General features: G+C 37.6%; 1 protein-coding gene across 10 annotated transcripts in view; it reads right to left on the bottom strand.

Annotated features, from left to right (window-relative positions):
- Positions 1-25,032, bottom strand: part of SLC9A9 (solute carrier family 9 member A9) — a 607,901-nt gene that overhangs the window by 450,048 nt on the left and 132,821 nt on the right. For 8 of the 10 annotated variants that reach the window (XM_031448683.2, XM_064491830.1, XM_031448597.2 and 5 more), the window contains 2 exons: positions 12,886-12,963; positions 11,255-11,331 (listed from right to left, as the gene is read on the bottom strand). In XM_031448683.2, the coding sequence (XP_031304543.1) occupies positions 11,255-11,331; positions 12,886-12,963 (155 nt within the window). Of the gene's footprint in view, positions 1-11,254; positions 11,332-12,885; positions 12,964-17,075; positions 17,143-17,713; positions 17,796-25,032 lie in introns of those variants that run through there. The other 2 variants (XM_064491844.1, XM_064491846.1) reach the window with 2 other exon arrangements.

Below are 25,032 nucleotides of genomic sequence, written 5' to 3' on the forward strand. Positions count from 1 at the left end.
AGTTCCACCTCCCAGTCCGCTCTCAAATCCAGCCAAGTAGTCTCCCGGTTTAAAGTACAATCACCTATCTCCTAACTCCTCTCTTACTTCCCATTTTGACCTTCTCTCTTCCATTTTCATATTCCAATTGGAGTGAATTTTTAAAAGTACATATCCCCTGCTTAGCAGTCTGCAGCCTACAGAGTTACATCCGAACTCTAGAACAAGGTCTCAAGTCTTTGGGATAAACTCCCTCCTCACCGTGTGTATCTCCTACTGTTACCTGCCCACACTCTGGCCTCCTTGGATGAAAGCCAGAACTGAAGTTCTACCTTGCTGTTGGCCTCCCATGTGCTTCCCTCTCTGCCTGGAATGTCCTCTCCCAGATCTTTGCCTGGCTCCCTCCCTTGAAATAAATGTAAGATCTCAGGTTAGAAGATACCTCTTTAGGAGCCTCTCTGGCCCTCTTAGTGTGCTCCCTCAGCCTCCTCAATCTATCCCATCACAGTTCTTGTCACACCAGGCCCAGCCCTCAAGGAGACCCTCCAAGTTGCTGATCTTTTTGTACCATTCACTTCTCCTCACTCACACTCACTGCAGTTGTACTTTCCCAAGTGTTTGTGTGACTCCCTCATGAATGTTTACCTTCCTTGTAGTCTGTAAGCTCCAGGCCAGCCAGGAGTGAGCCATTTTCTTATTCATCAACACTGCTAAATTGCAACACTAAGAAAATAAAATCTTCATAAATGAAATATTTATAATATAGTATTCTTAGGAATAAATTGCATAAAATTTGTGCAAGACTCTTACAGTGAAAACTTTCAATCTTTGTTGGAATACTTAAAGTAAACATGAGTAAAAGGGATATCAGATTTCAAGACTAGAAAGACAATATCATAAATATGTCAGTTTTCCCTAAACTGATCTATAGATTTGATGCAATTCTAATCAAAATACCAATGCAGTGAGTCAAAGAATTTGATAAGATGATTCTAAAAATTTTACAATGAAAGAAAAAGATCCAAATAACTATGACACTCAAGAAGAATATTGTAGGGCAGGTACAGTGGAGAGGTAAGATTTGTCCTATTAAATATCAAGAGTTAATTAATTACCAAAAGGCAATGGTAATTAAAGTAGTGTGGTACTGTTACAGGGCTAGACAAATTGATCAGGAAGAAGTCTGACGATACAAAGCACTGGTGAGGATGTAGTGCAATGGAAACATGTACACCAGCTGGTAGGGATATTACTTTGGAAGACAGTTTGGTATTGTGCATTCCACTCAACAGTCATTGCTTAAAGAATCTTCTACATGGGCCCCAGGTGACTTGTACAAAAATATTCATAGATGGAAGCAACTCCATCAGTAAGAGAATAAGTAAAGTGTGAAATATTCACATATTTGCATATTATCAATGAAATTGAAATATAGCTGAAAACCATGACATGGATGAATTAGAAAAATTATGAACAGGGGAGAAAAGAAAATGGCTTGATGATGCAAAGCACGACACTGATTTTATAAAATTCAAAAGCACATGGAAAAACTACAAATAAAAATTCCTCATGAGATTTTACCTCTGGGGAATGAGGAAAAGGAGAATGGGAGGAGCACACAGATAAATTTGGCAGTTTTGACAATGTAGTTTATAGTATGGTGAAGGATTCATGAGTTTCCATTTTTAAGTTAATCTTCAAGGCCCTGAAAAGGTGCAATAAAGGCCATGTGGCATAACTCCTTAATTTTATTTCTTCTTAAACTGTTCAAGCAAAGTGAATAAGCTGCCAACATCAAGCTTTAGTCATCTTCAAAGCTCCACCCTTTCCCAAAGCACTACCACCAGCCAGACAAATGCGGATGCAAGCCAGGCTTGATCTGACAGCCCTTGACAAGCTACGAAAGAAGCCCCCTCAGCAGAGATGTTGCCTTTACAGCTAACATGGCCACACCTTCACCTCCGTGTTCTCTGGATCACTGCTGGGGAAAAGTGCAAGTGAAATTCTCAAATTAAATAAAACTTTTCCATAATTACCCACTCTAGCTGAGCAGGGGTCGATTTTTCCATGACTGCCTTTTGCTTTGGTAGCATAAAATCTTAGTGAGCTATGCTTTCTACTTTATTTCCTTTGAACTTTATGCATTTTTTTCCCTAGAAATTTTATATCCAAACATAGAACAAGATACTTCTTAGAAGTCTCTTAAGTCATCATTATTTCTAGTTTCAGAATATGAGGAAGTCTAACAGTGGAGGCCAGTGAGTCAGCCCCTCTAAGGCCAACTTGATTCTCCATCATGCTTTCCTTTAGTAGCCGTAAGTTTCATACCAAGTTCTGAGTCCCATTTTTAATGCACGTTCTTACTTGATAGCTCTGAAGATATTTTATAGTTTCTTCTCATGGCAGGTTATTTGCAAAGATGACCATGATAATTCTTCCCATCCCTGTATGCATACCCCTTTATAATGTGAATTATCACATCTCGCATCAAGAGCTGGAGCCTATTTCCCCGTGCCTTGAATCTTGGCTGCTCTTGTGATAATCTGACCAATATAATGCAGTGAAAGTGATACTACAGGACTTCTCGGTCTGAGATTTAAGGGGCTTTCACTTCTGTTCCCAACATCTTGGAATGCTGCTCGGAGACCACCGTGGAAAAAAGCCAGGGCTAGCCTACTGGGAGATAAGAGGTTACATGAAGCAGAGCTGAGCCCCAGACCAACCAGCTAACAGAATCAGCTACCAGACATTTGAGTGAGCCCATCTTAGACCATTCAATCCCTCTCAAGCCCCAAATGACTGTGATCTCATGGGTCACCTCAGATGAGAACCATAGAACTGCCCAAATCAGTCTAATTTAAATCATTGAGCCACAGATTGTGAACTAATAAAATAATTGTTGTTTTAAGACACTAAATTTGGAGAGTGGTTTGCTACACAGCAATAGATAACTGATGTACTTCCCTTATTTTTTTTATCCTCTATCTGAATGGGATGAGGGGTGTGTATGTATGTATGTATGTATGTAGAAGCTGACCTACATTTACTGTAGCTCCTCCATCAGATTTTGGTCAAACTGAGAAAAAAAAAATATTTGGCTTTGTGCCTAAGGGTACTGAAGAATGAAAGTAAACTGGGTAATTACAAGATCTGAATATTTCATTTAAAATGAATTCCATAGTTAGGATCTTTACGATACGCTGTTTAATAATAAGACTTCTCAGGTAAATTCTTTTTCAGAATAAAGTATGTTTCAGTTATTTTTATATTTTAAAAATTATTCTGTTTCTCTTTTCTCACATCAGCAATTTCATATACCATTTTGTTCCTTCTACATGGCTTTTAACATTTCTCTTCCTAATTTAGAGTTGGGTTTTATTTGTTTTCCTTTTTGAATCTTTTAGAATTTGTTTATTTTCTCCTACCCTGTCCTATCATTCTTACCCCAGACATCTTCAAGGTTGTGATGGAAGGACTGCATTGGTGACTAACGCATAGATCCATGTGGCTCTGACGACTTCACCTCCTTTACTTCCAAACTAGATCTCTGATGTTTCCCACAGTCCCCTCCTCCCTCCCTTTAGTTTCTTTTCCTCATAAACTTCACTCATCTCTCTGCTGCCAGACATACAGCCCAAGCTTGCTGTGATATGGATATGAGAAACCACACTGCTAAGCAGCTCGGGCTGTACTTGACAGATTAGAGATTATTTTTTTCTTATTTGGCTGTGTCAGGGCAGCAGTGTATTTATTTTTTCTCTCTGACATCAGTGACAGCTATTACTGTGCCAGCTCCAAATTCAGAGAGTAAATGAATGAATGCACTGAGGAGTCACAGGGCCTTCTGGTCTGACTCAACACAGCCTCCCTGAGCTCTGCTGTTTTGCAACCTACTGAAAATGGAGTCTCAGAGAGCAGCAGCCCAGAGAGTCTCAAGAGACAGTGAGAAAAACATGGTTGGGAAGGAGGGAGAGAGAGAAGGGAGAAGGAAGAGGGAAGGTAAAGACAGAAGAAGAGAGACGAAAAATATAGGGCTTTGTGGTTGGTAAGAATTAACCAGGGGATATTGGCAAATACACACTTGGCGCCTTTGCTTCTCTGCTACTGCCTGCCAGCCCGAGTTGTTCTTATTAAAACACACAATTGTAGAATCAGAGTTTCCCAGAGATGGAAGTAAGCAGAATAATCAAGCAGGGCTTTATAAATCTATTAAATAGCTCCTTTCACTTGTTTCCCCCTTTATTTTTACTTTAATATAACTGATACATGCAAGAGAATATATAGAAGGATTATACAAGTTATAAATTATTAAAAAAATACTGAATACCTGGAAACCCACTCCAACCTATGAGCCAGAATGCTACCAATAATTTATCTCTTCCATGTGTTTCTTTCTATTCCATTCTTTTCCCTCTTTCCCAGAAATTACCACTTCGCTGAATTTTCTGTTTTTAATTCCCTTCTTTATTACACATATGCATATATGCATTCTCACCTACATGCATGCATGCTTAAACAATATTGTTTAACCTTGCTCATTTATGAACATTATAAAAATGATGTCATACTGCATGTAATCTTATGGGGCTTGATTTACCGATCCTACAATATATTTCCAAGATTCACCTACATTGTCATAAGCAATTTTATTTCATTGTTTTTCCCCACTGTGTAATGTTATGTTATATAAATTCATTTTTCTTTTCTCCTTTTAATGATACAAGTTGTTTACAAGTTTTTGCTACCATGAATAATGTTGCTACAAAATAGTTTTATACATGGTACATGTGTGCAAGTGGGTCCCTTGGAAAATACTCAGAAATATAGTTATAAAGTATACAAATATGTACAAAGAATATAAGAATATATTTATAAATTTTCAAATTATATACTCATAAATATACACATTGAAATAAATTTATGTTCAAGAGTAAAGAACTAATAACAGATAAGGTGCTCATGAAGAAGAGTATCCTTTTAAGATATAAAGACTTATTATGAAGCCATCATAATTAGGGCAGTGTGGTATTGGTGCAGGGATAGATATTGGCCAGCCAGATAGAATTAAGTGTTTAGAAACAGAAACCACAACAAATGGCACAGGAGGCACTGTAGATAGACCCTGGGGAAAAGTGGGACTAGACAATAAATGATGTTATAATAACAGGCTGTCCCTTTGAGAAAGAAAAATTTAATTGGATATCTACTTTATATTGTATACAAAAATCAATTCCAGAAAATGGACTTACTGCAAAAGGCAAAACTTTAAAACATTTTAGAAGACAATATCTTCCTGACTCTGGGGTAGGAAAGGATTTATTAAATAAAATACAAAAGTGCTGACCATAAAAGGAAAAAAAAAGTTATAAACCTGACTACACTAAATTTAAGAAATTCTGTTCATTAAGAGACATCATGAAAAAATAAAAGCACAAGACTAAACTGGGAGGAAATACTTGTGGCATATGTAACTGAATATGGATTACCATGTAGAACATATAAAGAAATCAGGCAAACTAATGAAAATATGATAAAACAACTCATTAGAAAAATGGACAAAAAATTTGGTCTGGTATCATATGAAAATATAATTAATTTCATTAACAATCAGGGAAATATAAATAAAGTCCACAGAATAATTTCATTTCACACATATTAGATAGCCAAAAATTAAGAAGAAAAATTGGCACAACTGGTTTGGAAATAATTTTGCATTATTTTATAAAAACCAATTCATTTGTAGACTCTCCATCCTGGCACTTCCACACTTAGATATGAATATAGAAGGGCCACCAAGTCTGGGAACACAGACAATTATGTAATAGCTGGTTTATTGTTATTGCATTATGATACATGATAAAATAATAGCATGCATATTTCAATACCTTATAGCTACCCTGAATGCAGTCGAGATAATTCTTCAGTCCTAATTAACTATGGAGATATAAAATCCTTCCTTTCCCAACTCTCTCTTTGCTTAGGCTCTTGAAAAACACACTTGTCCTTTGTAATTCCCTAGCAAAGCTGATGAAACAGTGAAATCTATGCAGACTCTCTCCCATGAAAAATTCATGGATAATTTAAGGGGATTGACTGCCTTCCTGAAGTCCTTCTATGCACCATCTAAGGGTCTGTGTTTCCTGGTTAAGAATTCTGCTCTAAGTCATTCTCTTTCCAGTGTTAGAGCTTAAGACATTGATGTATCTATCACTTGGACTCCATCTATGAACTATACCTCTTCAGGATTTGGTTTTAGTTCCTTGTCCCTTCTTTCAGGTTTAGGAGTCAGCATTTTAAGACTACTGAACCTCGCCATACCTTATCCTAGTTAAGGACAGAGCAACAGCAATTCCAGAACCAGCGCCACTGGCACTTAGGCCTGAGGTCCCCAGGTCAGCAGGCACAATGACACAAGAGGGCAAAGTGTCAGGTGTGCTTGGTGGTTTATTAAGGAACCCAACAGGAAAACCAACATTTCAGAGGAATGTTGACTTGAATAATATAAACAACCTCACATTTCTGAAGCCAGGTTTTCCAGAGTGTATTACCCAGAGTCTAGCAATTCTAAGCAAGTAAAATGGACTTAGACTATCCCTCCAAATACCTCCAATAAGAAAAGACAGGTTCCATTTCTACTTTGCAATCGTATTCACAGCTCATTCTTAATGTGCAGATTTTTTTCATAATTGCTAGCCATAATGATAAATGTATGAATCTGAAATTATTTAGGGCTTGGTTTGTCTGGCAGATATAGCTATTCATCAAACTACAGGAAACACTACAGGAAATGTAAGGGCCTAACTCAGGAGGGGGAGGAAGACAAGGAGATTTTAAGAGTGTCTGTTCTGAAGTCAGACTGGCTTTGCCATTTATTACCATTTACTTACTGTGTAACCTTGAGCAAGTCTCAACGTCAGCGTCCATGGATATAAAATAAGGATAATAATAGTATCTATCTCATAGGGGCATTACAGGAATAAAATGAGATAATGTGTGTAAAAAGCATAGGTCAGTTTCTGGCACATGGGATGCGATTTAAAAATGAGCTATTTTAAAAACCAAAATCCCATTCTTCATCATTTAGATCCATGTCTTTTTCTCCAAATATTTTTAGAACTGTGGCATTCGTTTTAATTCCTCATTAACAGAGAAGTCAAAAGGATATCGTTTTCATTGCTCTTAAAGAAGAAGCATTTCATGGTTACTAATAAATTCTTAGGACAGACATGTATGTGCTGACATAAGCATTAGGTAGGTTGTCATTGCGATGATATATCTGTGTCACCATAAGGGTGGAGACATGAAATCAAAGATAAAGGAAAAGCCCCCAAAGATGGAGCAGGTGAATTGAGAAATAATTCAAATACATGGGTTTTATTTTAAAACAGAGATGTATTTAAAACATTTCCTAAGTGATAGAATGGGTGAGAGGCCAAGAAAGGCAGTTGAATTCTTTAAGAATAATCCAAGCTTAAAAAAAATTTTTTTTTTAAGATTTCTTGATTTTATTGGCAGAGGGATATTGTAAAACTTTCCCTTGTAATATGAAAGATGCTTTACATCCAATTTTTGAAATGAAATGAATTTAATAAAACTTAAGAACTCTTTCATTTAAATGGACCCAATGATCCCAATTCCTATAAAGCATCTGAATCCAGCTCTAAAACCAACCTGTATTTTGATTAGACACAGTCTTTACCTACAGAACACTATGGCCCACTAGCCAAGTTTTCATTCACGTTCCACACTCCCTCTTCATGATCTTCACATCCTTATACATTTCTGATCCTGGGCTTTATGGCCATCTCTCAGCTGACTCTCTGGCATCAGTTTCCACATTCTCTTACACTGCCCTGTGAAACTTACTCTCCAGCTTGGAAACTTGCACAGTATTCCCCATATGCAACAGGACTAATGCACCTGATGATGGAAAATCCAACTACTCACCCCTCTTCATTAGATGACTACCTGCTTTATAATTTTATTCTCAGAGTCCAATCTAACTGACTGCCCTGAATCCCTCCTCCTGCCCATTTCATGCAAGTATGAGTATTTCTGCATAAACTTGGACATCCTTAATTCCCCTTAAAAATCTGGATTCCTTTCAGATGGGATCCCCTAATAAAAGTATCTTATGTTTGTGAGAACTTCTAAAGGGATAAATGAAGAAACATGTCGCATGTTAGTAACTATTGACTGGTTTACACCATTTTATTTTCTAGTTTAATATTTTAAATGTTATTTTTAGTGCCAAAAATAAATAGAAGTAAAGCGCATTTTTGGAATTTGACTCTGGAGCCAAACTATTTAGTTACTAATACCAGCCATATTACTTACACTTATTCTCTCTCAACCTCAGTTGTCTCAACTGTTAAATGAGGGTAATAGCAATATGTGCTTAACAGGATTATTTGGAGTGAATGAAATAATCCATGTAAAGTACTTTTAAAAGGGTATGGTACATATCAAGCACTCCATAAATGTTTGTTGTGTTGTTTTTATCAGCATTAACTTACCAGAAATACATAACTGGTCATTTTCTAAGGTTTAAGGGTACGTTTGAGTGACACACAATGGAAGTCACCAAAATATGAAAGTGTCAGTTTGGTCTGAATTGAAGTTTGTGCCTTTCCTTCAGAATTTCTGAAATTGTGTCTGGAGATCAGCATAAAAATAAAGTGTTGTTTCTCATCGTACAGTATCAAAAACAACTGACCCTACCAATACTCTTCCTTTATTTCTGCCCACAGGATGGATGTGTCAAGTCACCCATCATTCCCTAGAGGTTGAATCCAGTGGATACCTACTCCTATCCCCCTTGACCCCCCCGTGTGTTAGACACTGTCCATCCTCCATCCACGTCTTCCTTTGACTTTCAGACACACACCCTGCTGGTTTGCTTCCTGTTTCTTTGGCCCAGTACTGGATAGTGCTTGGTGGGTACCTCTTCCCTTTCTTCAAACAGTGCTACTGCCCAGGTACCTTGCTTTTCTCACTCCACACACTTGCCCTGGATGACCCCATTCTCTCAGGATTTTAACAAGTTAATGATTCCACATCCACTTTTACTGCCACTGCCTGAGACTAGGCCCTCCTCTCTTCCAACCCAGTCGGGAAATTGTCTCATACACAGTCCCCTTGCTGTCTTTTTCCCAGTTCAAAATTTCTCGTTTACATGGCCACCAGAATGACCTTCCTAAAGTGTAAATCTGACCTTGTTACCCTCAAGCTAAAGCTCTTCAGTGGTTTCCCTTACCTTGCTGGATAAGATCCTAAAATCTTAACTATCTATCCCTTCTGCACTTTAATCTAATGACCCTAATGACCCACATTAAGAAGACATCCTACAAGTTTTTGTTCTTCAAACAAAGAACATGGTTCTAAAAGATTTTATTCAAATCACTCTCCATTACAAATTATTGATTGTAGCTTAAAACTCAATTAGAAGAGTTTCTCAACTCCAGTAAATACATATCACTGGATCTCCTGAACTGAAATTTTTAAGAACAAGTCAATTATATATGATGCACATGTGTGAACACATACACTCACACCACACAATGTTGTGCTTTAAAAAATAGTTGTATAGATTTTTATGATAGTAAAAGCATATTATATAAATGCATACACTTAACTATACTTAAAATCAGCTATGCAAAGGAAACAGGGTAATAATGAAACTGATTATTCTATAATTTGACAACATTGTCCACAAGTTTAGAATTTGGATCCATTATAAATTTCAGATTTCCATATTGTAGAACTGCTAAAGATCAATCTTTGCTACAAACTGATAAATATTTGTTGAGAGTCCACATATCTCAGAGTCTTTTGTCAATGTATAGGAACAATGATTAGGGAATATAAGAATTCAAGAGAAATTGCTAAGTGAAGAGGGGGGTTGATAAGCCCTGCTGGGTCAAGAGCAGAAGTTCTGAATTTTTTCCTGACCGATGCCCTACTTCTCATAGATGGTGAGACTGAAAGAATTAATTTACCTTTTAAGATGTTACATTCCTCATCTTCATAAGTAGGAGTTTTAATTACACAAATCTCTGAGGCCCTTGCCAGCTTTGAAATTTGGATACTGAGCTATGGCATACCCACAGAACAGAAAAGCCTTCCCTGAATGTGCTTTGAGAAGGATCAAATCCACTGTGTCTCTCAACCACAAACAGTTGGCAGACCTTAGCTGTCCAGACTTGATGGGGCTCCCCAGTCTGTGTCTCGGCAAGCCTCCACTTACAGGTGCTGAAATTTTCAGCTTCCTCACTGTCTTCATCATACCGGACATTTCCATATAACGTAGACCGAGTTGTTCTAGGCTTGAATCAATAAAAAATTTACAAGAGAATTCAATATAACCCTGTCCGGCTTTCAGGTCCAAGTAATGATAACTTCTTAGCCTTCCAGTGACACGCACTAAACACTTCATAAGGAAAGGACTGGATGAGTGACTAATGTGTATTTTTAGCCTCAGTTTCTTGTGTTAGGGATGTAACAACTTATGCAATAAAATTCCAGGGTAGAACTGGCTGTGTCAGACAATTTAAGACATCCACACCACCACAGACATAGAAGCTGGCCATGTTTTTTGCAGTGGAGATTTAATGTATTGGATAGGATTATAAGTGAATTGGATTGGCTTCACCATTTTGTACCACATTTTACTTTATGATGAGCTGCAAGCTAGAGTCTGTATAGTTAGACTTGGGGCTTAGCAGTATAGCCAATAAAATGTAATGAGAAAAAACAAGTCTGCATTCTACAGTGTATCAACCGAAAAGCCATCCCAGCACTGAACACCTCTGCTGATCTTTGGAGATGCCTGTCTCAGACTGCTCTCTTGCCAACTTTCCCTTAGAAGTAAAACCCTTGACATATAGTTACTAATGTATTCCTGTCAAATAGAGGTAAGGTTCCGCAAAGAGATGGAAAAAGAATACAATATGCTTATCTGCGTTATTTAAGCCAAAAAGGGAAAAAAGGCATTTTGCTTCTCATACCTTAAGCCAAATTATCCACATTTCCTAAGTCAGAAGTCCAAAACTCACAGAGAAAATCCAACAATCTAATTCTAGTTTGCTTTGATTTGCAACAAAAGGCATGAAGACACGCAAGCCTTGGAACTGAGTCAGAAAAATGTGTAAAGACGTGATACACTGAAAAAACTAGATAATTCATACAGTCAGTAAGGGTCCAGGAAATGTGAGATCCCTCCCACAGACGACTGGCCCCACAGCCTTCTGGAACTTGAGTTCTGAATGTCACTTACCCTATGACGATACAGGAGATGGCAGTTCCCAAGAAGGCATATGTTAAAATAGATCCAAGGTTTTGAAAAAAGTGTCTCTGGGGATAAAAAATATATATATTTCATATAGCACATCAGGGTTTTTTTCTTAGTGTAACAGGAAGTAAAAATAAATATATGAGTTTTCACAGTCTCTCCCTTCCTTCACTATTTCGGCAAGTTTTGTTTTTGGAGCCTCAGTTCCTGGCCTTACTGTATAAACAAGACTTAAGATTTACACTGCAAAAGATGGAGGGTTCCAAAGAAAAGGGAAAAAATACTTCTGGTAGGTGACAGGGTAGAGAAGAGAGAAACGACTGCCAGAGCTGGCTGGACCCGGGAGGGAGGGACAGGACTGGGGCAATGGCCACGCAGGACTCTGGAATGATTAAAGGAAGACAGAGTTTTTAAGAAGTTCTGTTGTCACTGGGACCCCTTTAGCACTTAAAAAATACCATTCTAAAAGATTTAAGTTGCCTTTTGGCTTTTATTGGATCTCTGATTTATATTTCTTCTGAATGTGATGAAACAAAAACTTAATCACCTACAACAGTTTATTTTAATGAATCACACAAAAATGCTGCTTAGTCTCGGGGCTGTGGAGGAGAAAGCACTATGGGAATGAATCCAGCCTTCTAAATATTTTCCAGTGCTTGCTTGGGAAAACTCCCTTCCGGTTCTGCAAGTGGTGTCTGAGTAGCCAGAATTGACAGCAAGAGGGAGCCTGGAGAACACCAGAAAATCAGGTCTGTACTGAACAAGCCACCCTGGCTGCTGGAGCCCAGAGGCCAAAGGGAGGAGAGCCGCAGGAGTCTCCGGAGCGGGGAGTGGGCAGTAGAAAAGCAGCTCGCTACCTCTGCTTCCCAAAACTCATTCAGGTCAGAGCCTCACTTTGTGGCACAGGGGGTGCTAGCATTTAAACTATGATGTGAATTCCTAATCTGGGAAATGTGCACATTCAGGCTGCACCTAAGCAATGTCATGAAAGTGCATAGGAACTGCAAAACTGGACTTTCTCTCTGTGAGCATCAACAGCTGAGTATTAGCAAAGCAATCTTAAGTTGTCACCTTGATGGTTAAACCTGATGTTAATTAATAGCAAACTCTTTGGTTACAATCATCTAGAATAATATTGCCCAATAGAAATACAATGCAAACCACATATGTCATTAAACTTTTTCTAGTAGCTGCAATAAAATAAGTTTAAAAAAAGCAAAATGAATTTTTGATAATATGTTTCATTTAACCCAATATATGCAAAATAATATCATTTCTACATGAAATTACTATAAAGCATTATTGACATATTTTACCTTCTTTTTCTAACACTGAGTAAAATTCAGCGCATATTTTACGCTTAAAGCACATCTTCATTCAGACTAGCCACATTTCAAGGGCTTAATAGCTACACATGGCTAATGGCCAGTGTATTGGACAGAACAGGTTTAGAAGAAGTCTAAGAATGTCAGATTTGAATCTATATTACATGATCTAAGATAATGATATTCTTACCAAATAGGTAAACCAATAAAATAAAATAATTGTTTTTTCATTAGTGCTGGCAAAATTCTCTACTTAATGATAAAAGAAGAAAATAATCACTGTATATTTACCTTCTTTAGGCTATATCCTGCATGAAATATAATTGGTGGCAGTAAAACATTGAAGAAGATTTCTGGGTCAAATGTCATCTGCCAGAAAAGACAAAAGTGGAGTTAGGAAGATGCTTCTTGGTGCTACTAAAAATAGGTTTAAAAATAAAACAAAACAGTTTTGGTCACCTTTGCTAAGGTTGTATGAGACATATTAAAATGCTATTAAATCAGCAGAGATGAAAATAAGAGAAAATGCAAACTTAGAAATTCATAATTGAATACAACTGTAAAGTAATATTTTAAATGTAAAACTTATACTCAATTCTGTAGCTAATAAGAATAATAACAACAAAAAACTTCAATGAAACCTCTCTAGGCAAAGAAAACTTTTTCCTTTTACTTTGATTAATTATTCATTCCTCATATGTTAAATGCTTTTATTCTATTTTGGTTTTTTTTTTTTCCTGGTTGAAGGGTCTGGTAGCGTTCAAACATTTTAGCTTCTGACAAGGATTTATTTAAAGTTTTCCCCAATAAAACAGTTTTAGAAATTTAGTCTTAGTTTTCCCTATTTTATCCCTTCCAATGTTCAAAATATTTTCCAGATTCTAGAAAAAAACACATTTAAAAGTGAAAATAGATTTTTCTAGTATTTGTTTATTGGCTTTTACTTAAATGTTAAAATAAACTTAGCCCAAAAAATAAATATTTCTTGGTATGAAGTAGGATGAAATGAGATGTAGAAATTCTTGAATCCAATATCTGCTATTTACTGGGCAGTCTGAAAATGAAAACTCATTTAATCTTTAAAACCTTCCTTAGACTCAGTCTCTTCTTCCTTACTTTCTCTCTCTCTGTGCCTTTCTCTCTCTCTCTCCCCGCCACCACACACCCACACACACCCACACCCACACACACACACACGCTGCCCTTCATTATTTCACCACTAAGGCCTCCTTATCATTACAGTGCTCATCAAAATCTTTCAGATGTATGAGTTTCACAACTATAATTTCTAACTTCCTCCCCCTTTTATGCCTGAATTCTTACTCCTCTCTGAAGCTGGATCTCAAAAGCTACTCCTTTCTGAAACATGCTTTCATTTCCCCAGTCAAAACTGACCAATGTTTCTTCTATGCTCTTTCGGCACTTTGTACCTTCCCTTATAGCATGTGTTTTTATATGATTGTTGGTTTCAGCTTGACAGTTTTCCCCATTAAATTGGGAACCTATCAAGGATCACAATGATGCCTTCCTTCATCAGTTCTGTGTTACTTTCATCCCTCCCAGTGCTAGCCCATTGCTCGATACACATTTTCTAAATTGGAAAAAAAATACCTTTGAGAATCAAATCTATTAAAATAGAATGAATTATATATGGCCCTAACAACCTTACACATCACACACAGGAATTATTTAAGTAAGATTAAAAGATTTTCTTAACTGTATTTTCTTCTTTGGGCCTAGCTGACATTGCTGGAGTCCTTCTGCTCCTTTCCCCCTCCCAGCCCTTCAGCTCTACTCAGCCACTATTTGGGAAGGGATGAGTGGGTGAAGTAGGAGCTGCCTGGGTCCCCTCTTCATAAACCTCACTGATGCTACAACTTTTCGTACTAGTGAGCATTCAAGTAGATCAGCTTGGCGCATCCATAGGTTTCTGTGCCTTACTTCCTCTATCTTTAAAATGAACATAATAATTTGATACATAATTCTATGGTAGTTATAAAAATTAACTGAATTAATGTTTGCAAAGCCCTCATAGCATTGCCTAACAGCTAGTGAGCATTTGTAACTATTTATTACTAAAGAAAATTAAATATCTGAATAAATATTTTCAAGTTATGATATTTGAAGAAATTGCCCTGTTGTCAGGAACTCTTGAAGGTTAAAACTGTAATATTTGGGCAAAAATATTACTTTTCCTTTTAAGTTTACTATTTTTTCTAAAATTATCTGAAATACCATATTGATCTATTTTTATGAGGCCTCTTTGAGAGAATATCAATTTCATCTTTGAAAGTTTTTAGCAAAGAGATGTATTTCTGAGTTCTAGAGGAGTGAAGCAATGCAGCTGTGGTCATCTGGGAGAGAGAATTACAGTGGCACAACATCTTGGACAGAAAATTCCTTGCCTCAGCAGTTTTTCTGCAAAAATCAGGTTAATCACTCAACCAGAACATTTCAATAATCAGAATGCCCCATTCCCTTCATGCAGGTTAACTAATGTGCTATTGAATTATATTTTCTGGAACAACCAGACCAAACTGGCAGGCTGAGAATGGCATCCAGCATACGAGGATTTATTTGTATATACAAAACAGATTTGTGTTCCTTTCAGACTTGCTATAAGCTTAGAAACTGCTAAATCAGAGTTCTGGGAGTAACTCCAATCCTAGACAATTTCTCAGAGATGTCTGGATCTGCTGCTGCACCAACCTCCAGATGGTGATTCCACACGTCATTTTGCTCGGACTTTGTGTTCAAATCGTGGCCTTGGAGGTGAGACTGTTTTTAAAACCCAAACAACTAAAAATTTTCATTACAGCATGAGGAGGAAAAATCTAAGATAGATGTGATTTGGAAGAACAGAAAGTTAAAGAATATTTCAGCTAAAGACATTAGTCTTAAGACACAAATATTACAGACCAGCACTGTCCAATAGAACTTTCTGTGATGGTGAAAATGTGCCATTACTGTACTGCCTAATACAGTAGCCACAAGCCACATGAGATACTGAGCAACTGAAGTGTAGGCCAATGGAACTGAGGGACTGACTTTTTTATTTTCCCATCTAGAACTAGTAACTGTGGACAGAACGTTTATAGACAGTTACTAGAATTTAAAAATGCAGAACATTCAGTTTTTAGATGGTCTATCATCCTATACAAAGAATGGCTAATTTGGAGAAACAGACCTGAAACCCTGAGGTAAAAGAATTATGGATGCTTTAAGTGAGATTTTTAAATATTGGGATTCAGTTTTTTTTAAATACCAGATAACATAAGGGACAGAAAAATATCAATATATTCAACTAGTACAAGTATTACCTATTGTCTCATATATACACCAGTATTTGGCTGGGAATGGGCCGGACATATGTTCATAGAGATAATCAACTTGAAAACTTCCAAGAGTAGAAAGGAAAGGTACCAAGTTTAGTTCTTAAGTTAATCAGAAGGTTACAGATACAAAACTCTGTTTGGACCTGAGTATTAAGGCACTCAGCAACTCAATATGAATTATCTAGGAAGAAATACCAGTGTTCTATGCAACTACTAAATAACCAAGTACTAAAATAACCACTCTAACGGGGACTGTGATTTATGGGGCATATTACTTCCAAAGAGGCCTTTTAGAAACATCGTTTCATCAATTCTGACAACATTCCTGAGTGGTAGCTGGTAAATGCAGTTATTCCCGCTTTCCAGAGACAAAGAAGAAATGAATGGCATGCCCAGTGTCAATCAATGTGACAGGGACATCACTGGGAATGGGGTGTACATGCATGGGCAAACTAAACGTGTATTTTCCAGGGGAGTGCCAGGCTAACACAACTACTTAAAGCGAGATTTAACAGTGTTAAAGAGAAGTTGGGACTTAGAAGAAGACTTTCATTGTTTTGGCAATTCCCAGTTCTTTTGGAAAAGTAAAAATGGTTAACACAATAATGTATTCACTCATATTCAATGCTTTGTTCATTAGAAATCTAACAAGCTTCTTCTCAGCTGCAAACTTCTTGAGGATATATGATAGATGGACTGAATCCATGAAGGTTATAGTCAAAGATAGGAAAGGTGCCGTGCAGTGTCAGTACAAGGCAGGGGGTTAAGCTGTAATTCCGAGTTCTCTAGGACAGAGACACCTGTCTGGGCTTGCTGACCCTGTAGGGAGGCTTCACGTTGAAGCAGCACATAAGCTGGGTTTTGAAAGACGGGTAGGAGCTTCTCCATGGGGCATCAACATTCAGAACCATGCTCCTTTGTCTGCCCTGGGAGCAGTGAGCCAGGGTTCACTAAGCCACAGAGGAAACTGGCAGCTTCCTGGAGTTTCAGTTATATTTGATACTAAGCAATTTGAAATATTTTAAATATTTTTAAAATGCAGGCATATCTAAAAGTGAAATTCAAAATTTGTATGCATTTTTATTATAAATTGGGGACTTCAAAGAAAACTTGTCTCTCTCAGGGCAGGCAGCTGTGGGAACGTACCTAGAGACAACTCAAAGGTGTGCATTTCCTTTCCTCTGCCCTAAGTTATGCTTTGCTGTGAGCAGCACTAGAGTGGGAGAAAAAAGAATAAATTCAGAATGTCTGAGGAAAATACATCAGCTACTAATCAGATGAGCTTAGTCTATTTACTTAATCTCTCTGAGCCTTAGTTTCCTCATTTGCAATATGGGCATGCAAATACCTACTTCCTAGAATTGCTTTTGAGGATTAGATGTGATAACAGATGTAAAGAATTCTACTTGGTACCCAACCCTGATTGTTTCTCAAGAGATGTTCACTGTACCTGAATCTAAGTGAAAGAAACTGTTGAAGTAATGGACTGAGGATTGGAGGCCCAGGGTACACTTGGAGCCCTTGGAGAACAGAAATAGGCAATGTAAACCTCCTAAGTGATAGGAGAGGCAGTTAAGGCCTGGCACGTGGGTACTACCCAGACTATGAACCTCTCTCTGACCCGGTGTAAATAAATTGGAACTGTATTTGTTCAAACATGGATAAAATTAGAGAAGTTTTACACAGAAGGATTAAACAATAAAATGGCTTTGGGGAATATAAATTTGTATAATCTCTTAGTAGGGTATTTTAGCAATAGATAACAAAATGTCAAATATCCATACCATTTGATTCAGCAATACTTCATCTCAGAATCTGTCCTGCAGATATGCTTGCACGTGTGTGGAATGACAGGACAAGAGCATTCATTGCAGATGAATGAATGGGAAAAAAAGAAAGCATTGAGGATAATTGAACCATGGATTAAATAAATCATGGTATAAATAAATCACAGAATCATGGTTAAATAAATCACAGTATACAGCTGACTCTTGACCAAGGTAGGGGTTAGGGGTGCTGGCCCTCCACGCAGTTGAAAATCTGTATACAACTCACAGTTGGACCTCTGTACACAAGGTTCTTCCCTTTCTGCATTTCCTCCTTATCCACGGTTCTGCATCCACAGATTGGACCATGTAGTGCTGCAGATCGTAAAGTACCATAGTATTTGCTATTGAAAAACATCTGCATATAAGTGGACCTGTGCAGTTCAAACCTGTGTTGTTCAAGGGTCAACTGTAATCTATAAAACTGAATACTATGAACTGTTAGAAAGGCTGAAGAAACTATCTACGAACTGATATGGTTGCTTTCTAAAGTCTGTTGGCAAGGTAAAAGCGCAAGATATAGAACAGCATGTCTGGCATGTGTAACAAAAATTGCCATAGCCTCACCATATATATATATGGAATGGAAAGAAAGGAACACACCAGGAGGAATCCATTCATCCAGCAATATTTACTTAGAATAAGCCAGGCATATGGCAGGGAGGATTGGCAGGGCTTGCAGGTGAAATAGAGAGGCAAAAATACAAAACCCCAGAAGGAACCTATGTTTTTGTACCTGGGTGACTGACTGAGTAAAAATGATTGAAGAGGAGCTGACTTGGCAGAGGTAAGAGGGGTCAGAAAAGTTGAGGGCTAATTGAAGCCTCTGCTCACTGAGGCTGAGGTGTCTGTGAGACATTTGGAAATGCATACTTGGGGACGGTCAGCGCCAAGGAGAAATGATCCAGAATCGTCAGCATGGAGGATGACTTATAGATGGGATCTCTGAAGGAATGAGTGCTGTAGGACAGAGAAGAGGGCCAAGAATAGACCCTGGGATGGGAAGAGGTGGTAGTACCACGGAGAGAGACAGTGAAGGAACAATCAGAGAGAAGAGGAGAATGAAGTTCATGCACAAAGAAAGCCAGAAAGAAGTATGGTGTAAAAAGGAGGTGCTGCTCCCTGATGCAAGACTGTCAGATTTAGCAAATAAAAATACAGGACGCCCAGTTAAATGGGAACTTCAGATAAACAGCAATTTTTCAGAATGATTTCTTAGTATCATATTTGGAACATGCCTTCCCCAATAATTTATTTATCTGAAACTCAATAAATAAAGAGAGAGGCAAAAATAAAAAACCCAAAACGAACCTATGCTTTTGCACCTGGTTGACTGAGGGAATGATCAAGCAGAAGCTGACTCTCCATCCTGGGATCAGTGACTGAGAACAGAATTTTGAGGGCCCGGGAGAAATCTTTTAATTTCATAGTTGAGAAGTGGCTGTTGATCATTTTCAATTGATTCAATCAAGAAGTAGGTTCAGGGAGTTAAGGAAAGAGTGAGTGATGAGAATGTGGAAGCAGTGGGTTCTAGGCCCTTCATTTGGGAGGCTGAGTGTCAGACTCTCTCAGAAACCTGATACATGGCTCTAGGATGAGACAGAGGGATGAAGGAGGAACAAAGGGACAAAGGCTGAGGGAGGAGGATGCAGGAGAGCAGACCAGGACATAGAATGATGAAGGTATAAGTGGAGAGAGGTAAGGAAGTGATACGAGCAGCAAAAAGTTAGTGAATCAATTTTTTTTTTAATGGGGAGAAATCCTACTCTCAACATTCAAATCTGAGGAACAGCCAGATTAGGAGATAGTTATTCACAGTGAAAAGTATTTTTCCACCCCTCCAGATGGTCCCTGCAGAGCCCTTATACGTGGCAGGCTCTCGTCAGAGAAACAAGCTTTACCTCAAGTAGGCCATTGTTTAAGAAAAACAGCACCGCAGACAGGTTGTCAGAAGGAGAAGCTGTCTTAGAGGTCACCCATCTGGGGGTCTACAAACTGATCTCTGCTGATCCCTGGGCTCTGTGGAGGATGCGGTGGTGATGGGAAGTGGGAACAACTGCACTGGTGCCCACCCTGGCTCTGCCCTCCAGTTTCTGCCTGAGCAGTTTTGATTTCACCCGTTTCACATGTTGGGAAGGATTTTCAGATTTTTTTTGCATGAAAGGTTCCTCTGCTAAAAAGTATTCAAAGCCCTGACCTAATATCATCCCCTAGAGAGCTCAAGGGAGATGTGGAAGGTCACTGGGTCACTCAGAGGCACTACTGAACTTAGAAATCCTAAATTAGAGTTGTTTCTCTTTTTATTATATTTATGTCTTAAATTTTGCTTCAAACAAGTTTTAAATGATGTGTCAGACTTGAAGACCTTCCCTCTACCCTTCTCCAGAAGTAATAAATACTCTGAAGTTAGAAAGTGTTCTTTCTCCCATGACTGTATCCTTGTACTTCATATATATGTATTCATAGCAAAAATTAGTATTTTTATTTTTAAATTTTATCAAAATTTAGCCTTTGTATCCTGCTTTTTACATTCAGAAGTGATTTACCCACATTAATACATGTGTATTATGTCCATTCACTTACACTGCTGTGTAGCCTTCTATTGGTGAATGTATCATGATTGTTTTTTTCTTTCTCTAACAAGAGAATTAGGACAATTAGGTTGTTTCTTATTTGTCACCATGACTAAAAGTAACACGACATATGTTCTTGAACTTAAGTCTTTGCGTACAGGTATAAATTTCTCCAGAAGTAGAAAATACCTAGATATAGAACTGCTGGATGATAAGGTATACTAATCGTCAATATTAGAATGTACTGACAAATTACTTAAAAGTGGTTATACCAATTTACACTCTGCAGGAGAGTATAGGAGTATTTCCCCACATTCTAGCCACCGCTTAATACTGACAAATTTCTAATTTTTACCCACAAGGTTAAGTATAAGCTGATGTCACATTATTGTTTTCTTTGCATTTTCCATTACTAATTAAATAAGCATATTTTCCTTTGTTTATTGGCCTTTTTTGATATCTCTTTAGTGAATTTTGGATCATATCTATTACCCAGCGTGACTTTTTCTTGTTTATTAGTTCTTCATACAATCTGGTTACTATTCTGTTTTGGTTATTTTTTTTAACATTTTTTAATTGCATTATAGTCATTTTACAATGTTGTGTCAAATTCCAGTGTAGAGCACAATTTTTCAGTTATACATGAACATACATATATTCATTGTCACTTTCTTTTTCCGCTGTGAGTTTTGGTTACTTACATTTCAAATACATTCTTCTATTCTCTCACCTCTTTAAACTTTTTGACATTGCCTTTTAACTTTATCAATTGTGTCTTTTTCATGCAAAATTTTTCAGTTTAATGTAGTAGAATTTACTCCATCTTTACTTTAATTCAGCTTTGGTAACTTTAAAAAATTTTCCCCTATCCTAATGTCATAAATATATTTTTTTTCCTGAAGTTTTATAATTGGCTGTTCATCCTGAAATTTTAAAAGCCTGAGGAAAGGTTTAGGTTATGATAATAAATAAAGTAAGTTATAGTGTTTTAAAGACTATCTGATTTAAACTACATAGGAAAAATGTGAAATATATGTAAATATATTTATTTGTAATATTACATGTAATAAGCATAAATTATCATTGAGAAATTGTAAGAATATTATACCATAAAACTATGATGACTTTTTTTATTATTGTTGTCATTTTTTTTCCTTTTTCAGTTTTATTAGGTAGAATTATTACAGTTTGACTGCACATATACATTATATGATGACTTTTTATGTGATTAAAGTTCCAGAAGTTAGAAATACACTATTGTGAACATTATACATGCAAAAATGACAGATATAAACACTGGTATTTCATTGGAGGTAGATAATGTTTATAAACCCAGGCAGACTTAAGCGGAGAATTATGAACAAAACATTTATATAGTTCTAAATATTGAGTTTGGCAGCATGGAGTTGTGGAAAGAACATTGAAGTTAGAGTCAGGAGACCTGGTCCTAAGACCAGTTCTGCCACAGATCAATATTGATCAAATCATATAAGCTTTCAAGAGCCTCAGTTTCCTATTGTGAAACATAGGAGTAACATCTGTTCACCTCACAGAATAATGGTGAGATTGAAATGGAAATAACAACTACCCTGGAAAAGAGAACACACAGTCATTAAAATTTAGGCAGGGCTGAAGTTCAAGGTCTGTCTTCCTCACTTATATACTAGTACAGTTACCAATCATCAATTAATCATAATAATAATTAATAATAAAAATAACAACTGACATTTTCAAAGGCTGTTACAGTTTTAAAAGTGCCTTCATACACAGACTCTCATTTTTTCTTCACAACAACCCTAGTATAAGTATTGTGAACAGCTCATTTTTACAGAGGTAAAACCAAGGCTCAGAGAGTCATGTGGCTTTCACAAAATCACATACCTTGTAAATAGTAAGACTTAGACTCAAATCTTAGCTTCTAATTGTGAGTTCATTGCTTTGTTGATAAAAATAATGATAATAAAACTAACAGTTAACATAACTTGAGTGCTTACTATAAGCCAGCACTATTCTAAGTGTTTTACATGTATTTTCTCATTTGCAAATCACAATGTAGTTAGGAATATTCCATTTTATAAAGGGGAAGTTGAAGTATAGAGAAATTAAGTAACTCATCCAACGTCGCACAGCTGGTGAGTAGCATTTGAAACAAGTAATACAGTGCCAGGGGCTGCCTTCTTAACTACAATATTCCATCTGCCATCCACCTGTGGGTTCGGGTTACCCACTCCACTGCTGGATGTGCCCTCATTGGCTAAAAATACATAAAGACCACCTAGGTTTTCTAGATCATTGCCACAGCACCTAGACACTGATGGCCAGAGTTTCCTATGTTTCTACATAAGATTCTTGACACATGAAATTACGTCTATTACCTTTGTGAGCCTTTACTAACATAACCATACCTTCTGGTTTGACCAGAATAGTCCCAGGTAATACTTGTTGTCCTGGCCTAATTATCATGGCCCCATTCACTCTCAAGAGTTCCAGTTTGAAAATCAAATGATCTGGTTTCCTCCTTTGAACCTAGGCACCCAGACTCCAGGCCTTTTAACTGCCTACACACAACTTCGATTGGCTGCTGGTCCTTTGTGGGCCTGCCCTTCATTGTATGGATAGCCTACCTCCCGCCACTAGCTGTGATATTAAAATGACGGGGGTGGGAGGGTGGCGTGGGGTGGGGAGGCTCCTGTTCTAATATTGGCTCGATATAAGCAGGGGAAGAGAAAATAACAGGTGGGTGTGAGAAGGGACTGGTCCCCATCTCACCAAGAGTATTTACTCCTCATTACCAAGGTAAGAATTACAAAAGGAAAGGCATCCAACACAATTGAAAACTTGTGCATCAAGAGTGATTTTCCCCAATCTGGAATTGGTCTTAATCTTGGCCAATCTTTATATTATAGGCAAAAGAAACTGTGCTTTCCAACCCTCAGAACATATGGGAGCACTGCAGCCCCACAGTTTCTTTTTGGCCTCACCTAACTTTGAAACGTGCGGGCAGCTTCCCCATCACAAGACCTCACCAGGGAGCAACTGGCCTGGGGAAGCTGGACAGTGAAGGGCTGAGTCAGCAAGGACCGCAGTCACAGCAGGCATGCTTGAGGGGATTTGGGGGAAGGAGGAGGAGGTGCTGAAATCAGCAGAAGATAGATGCCAAACAGCCTGATTTAAAATTAAAATGATGTGTTTTTCAAACAGTGCATCTACCTTAAGTATGATGAATTAAAAAATAACACCAAAGTTCCTCCAACATGCCTTCCTCAAATTTTGCCCCAAGAGGGGAATCCATGCTTGCCAAGGGCAGATGTTAAGGAAGCAGAGTAATATTTACAGCACACCGAACACTAAATGTAACTTTTTCTCACTTATTTTGTAAAGCCATCCTCTAACATGGGTAACACTGATCTATTTCATAGATGAAAAAAAATATGAGAAGTTAACTTTTCAAGATCTCAGTGCTAGAAATGACATAGATAGGATTCAGCTCTAGGTGCAACTGCAAAACTGCAATGGACTGAATATTTGTGTCTCCTCAAAATTCATATGTTAATCCAACCCCTAAAGTGTTGGTACTAGGAGGTGAGGCCTTTGGAAAGTCACTGGGTCATAAGCGAAGAGCCCTCATAATGGGTTTAGTGCCCTTATAAAAGAAAACAGAGAGCATTCTCATTCTTTCTACCATGTAAGGACACAGCAGGAAGACAGTCATCTATAACCAGGAAGCTAGCTCTCACCAGACACCAAATATGCCTGTGTCTTGATCTTGGACTTTCCAGTCTCTAAAACTGAGGGAAATAAGTGTTTGTTGTTTAAGTCACCCAGACTATGGTATTTTTGCTATAGCTGCCCAAAAGGACTAAGACAAAAACCTTATGCATTTATCTACATCACCTTAGAAGCAGTCAGTTTAAGCTGAAGATATGCAGCTCTAACAGTGGAATTTTAAGACAGTCATCATGTGGCAAAGAACTTTTTTGTGAGATGAAAAATGAGGTGTGTGGTATTTCCAGTTCTCCTAAAAATGCAATGATATAGGCATATTTTCACTGGTGTGCTAGTAAATCATCTCTCTGGAGGAAAAAAAAAAAAAGCCCACAAGCTCAGATTTGTAGGACTTGACAATTTCTGTGGTCTAACTACTCTTACCATGGCCCATTTCAAGAAGCCAATGTTTGAGCAACTGGCTTGCAAGATTCCTAGATACCTAATAAATAATCAGCTCTCAGAGCATGGACAAGCCTGTTCTAGCACTCTACTACATTATTTGACTCCAACTATGTTTTAAGTCGTGATTTGGGTTCTCTTCTTGAGCACTTAACCTATATAAAAGTTCCCAGACCATGGAAGGTGTAGAAGACCAGAATATATCCCCCTCAAAATATGCCTTTTGTAAGGGAAATTTCACTAAGGAAACCTCTGCTTTAAAGTAGGAAGAGAAGGATGACTCTAAATCATGAGAAATTTATCAATAAGAAAAGCATAGACTTAAACCTTAGGACCTTACCCTTATTTACCTTACATTTCCTGGCCACTCTCCTAAAACTTGCCTCCTCTATATCCTTTCCCTTGTTTTAGTTGAAGATGATATTAAAGCCTGAATTCTAAGCCATCTCTGGGTTACTCATTCCCTAGATTTCTCCCAGGTATATATGAAATAACTATGTTAATAAATTTCCATTTATTTCTCTCTTGTTAATCTAT

This window comes from Camelus dromedarius, chromosome 2 (genome assembly GCF_036321535.1).
Source record: "Camelus dromedarius isolate mCamDro1 chromosome 2, mCamDro1.pat, whole genome shotgun sequence".
NCBI lineage: Eukaryota > Metazoa > Chordata > Mammalia > Artiodactyla > Camelidae > Camelus > Camelus dromedarius.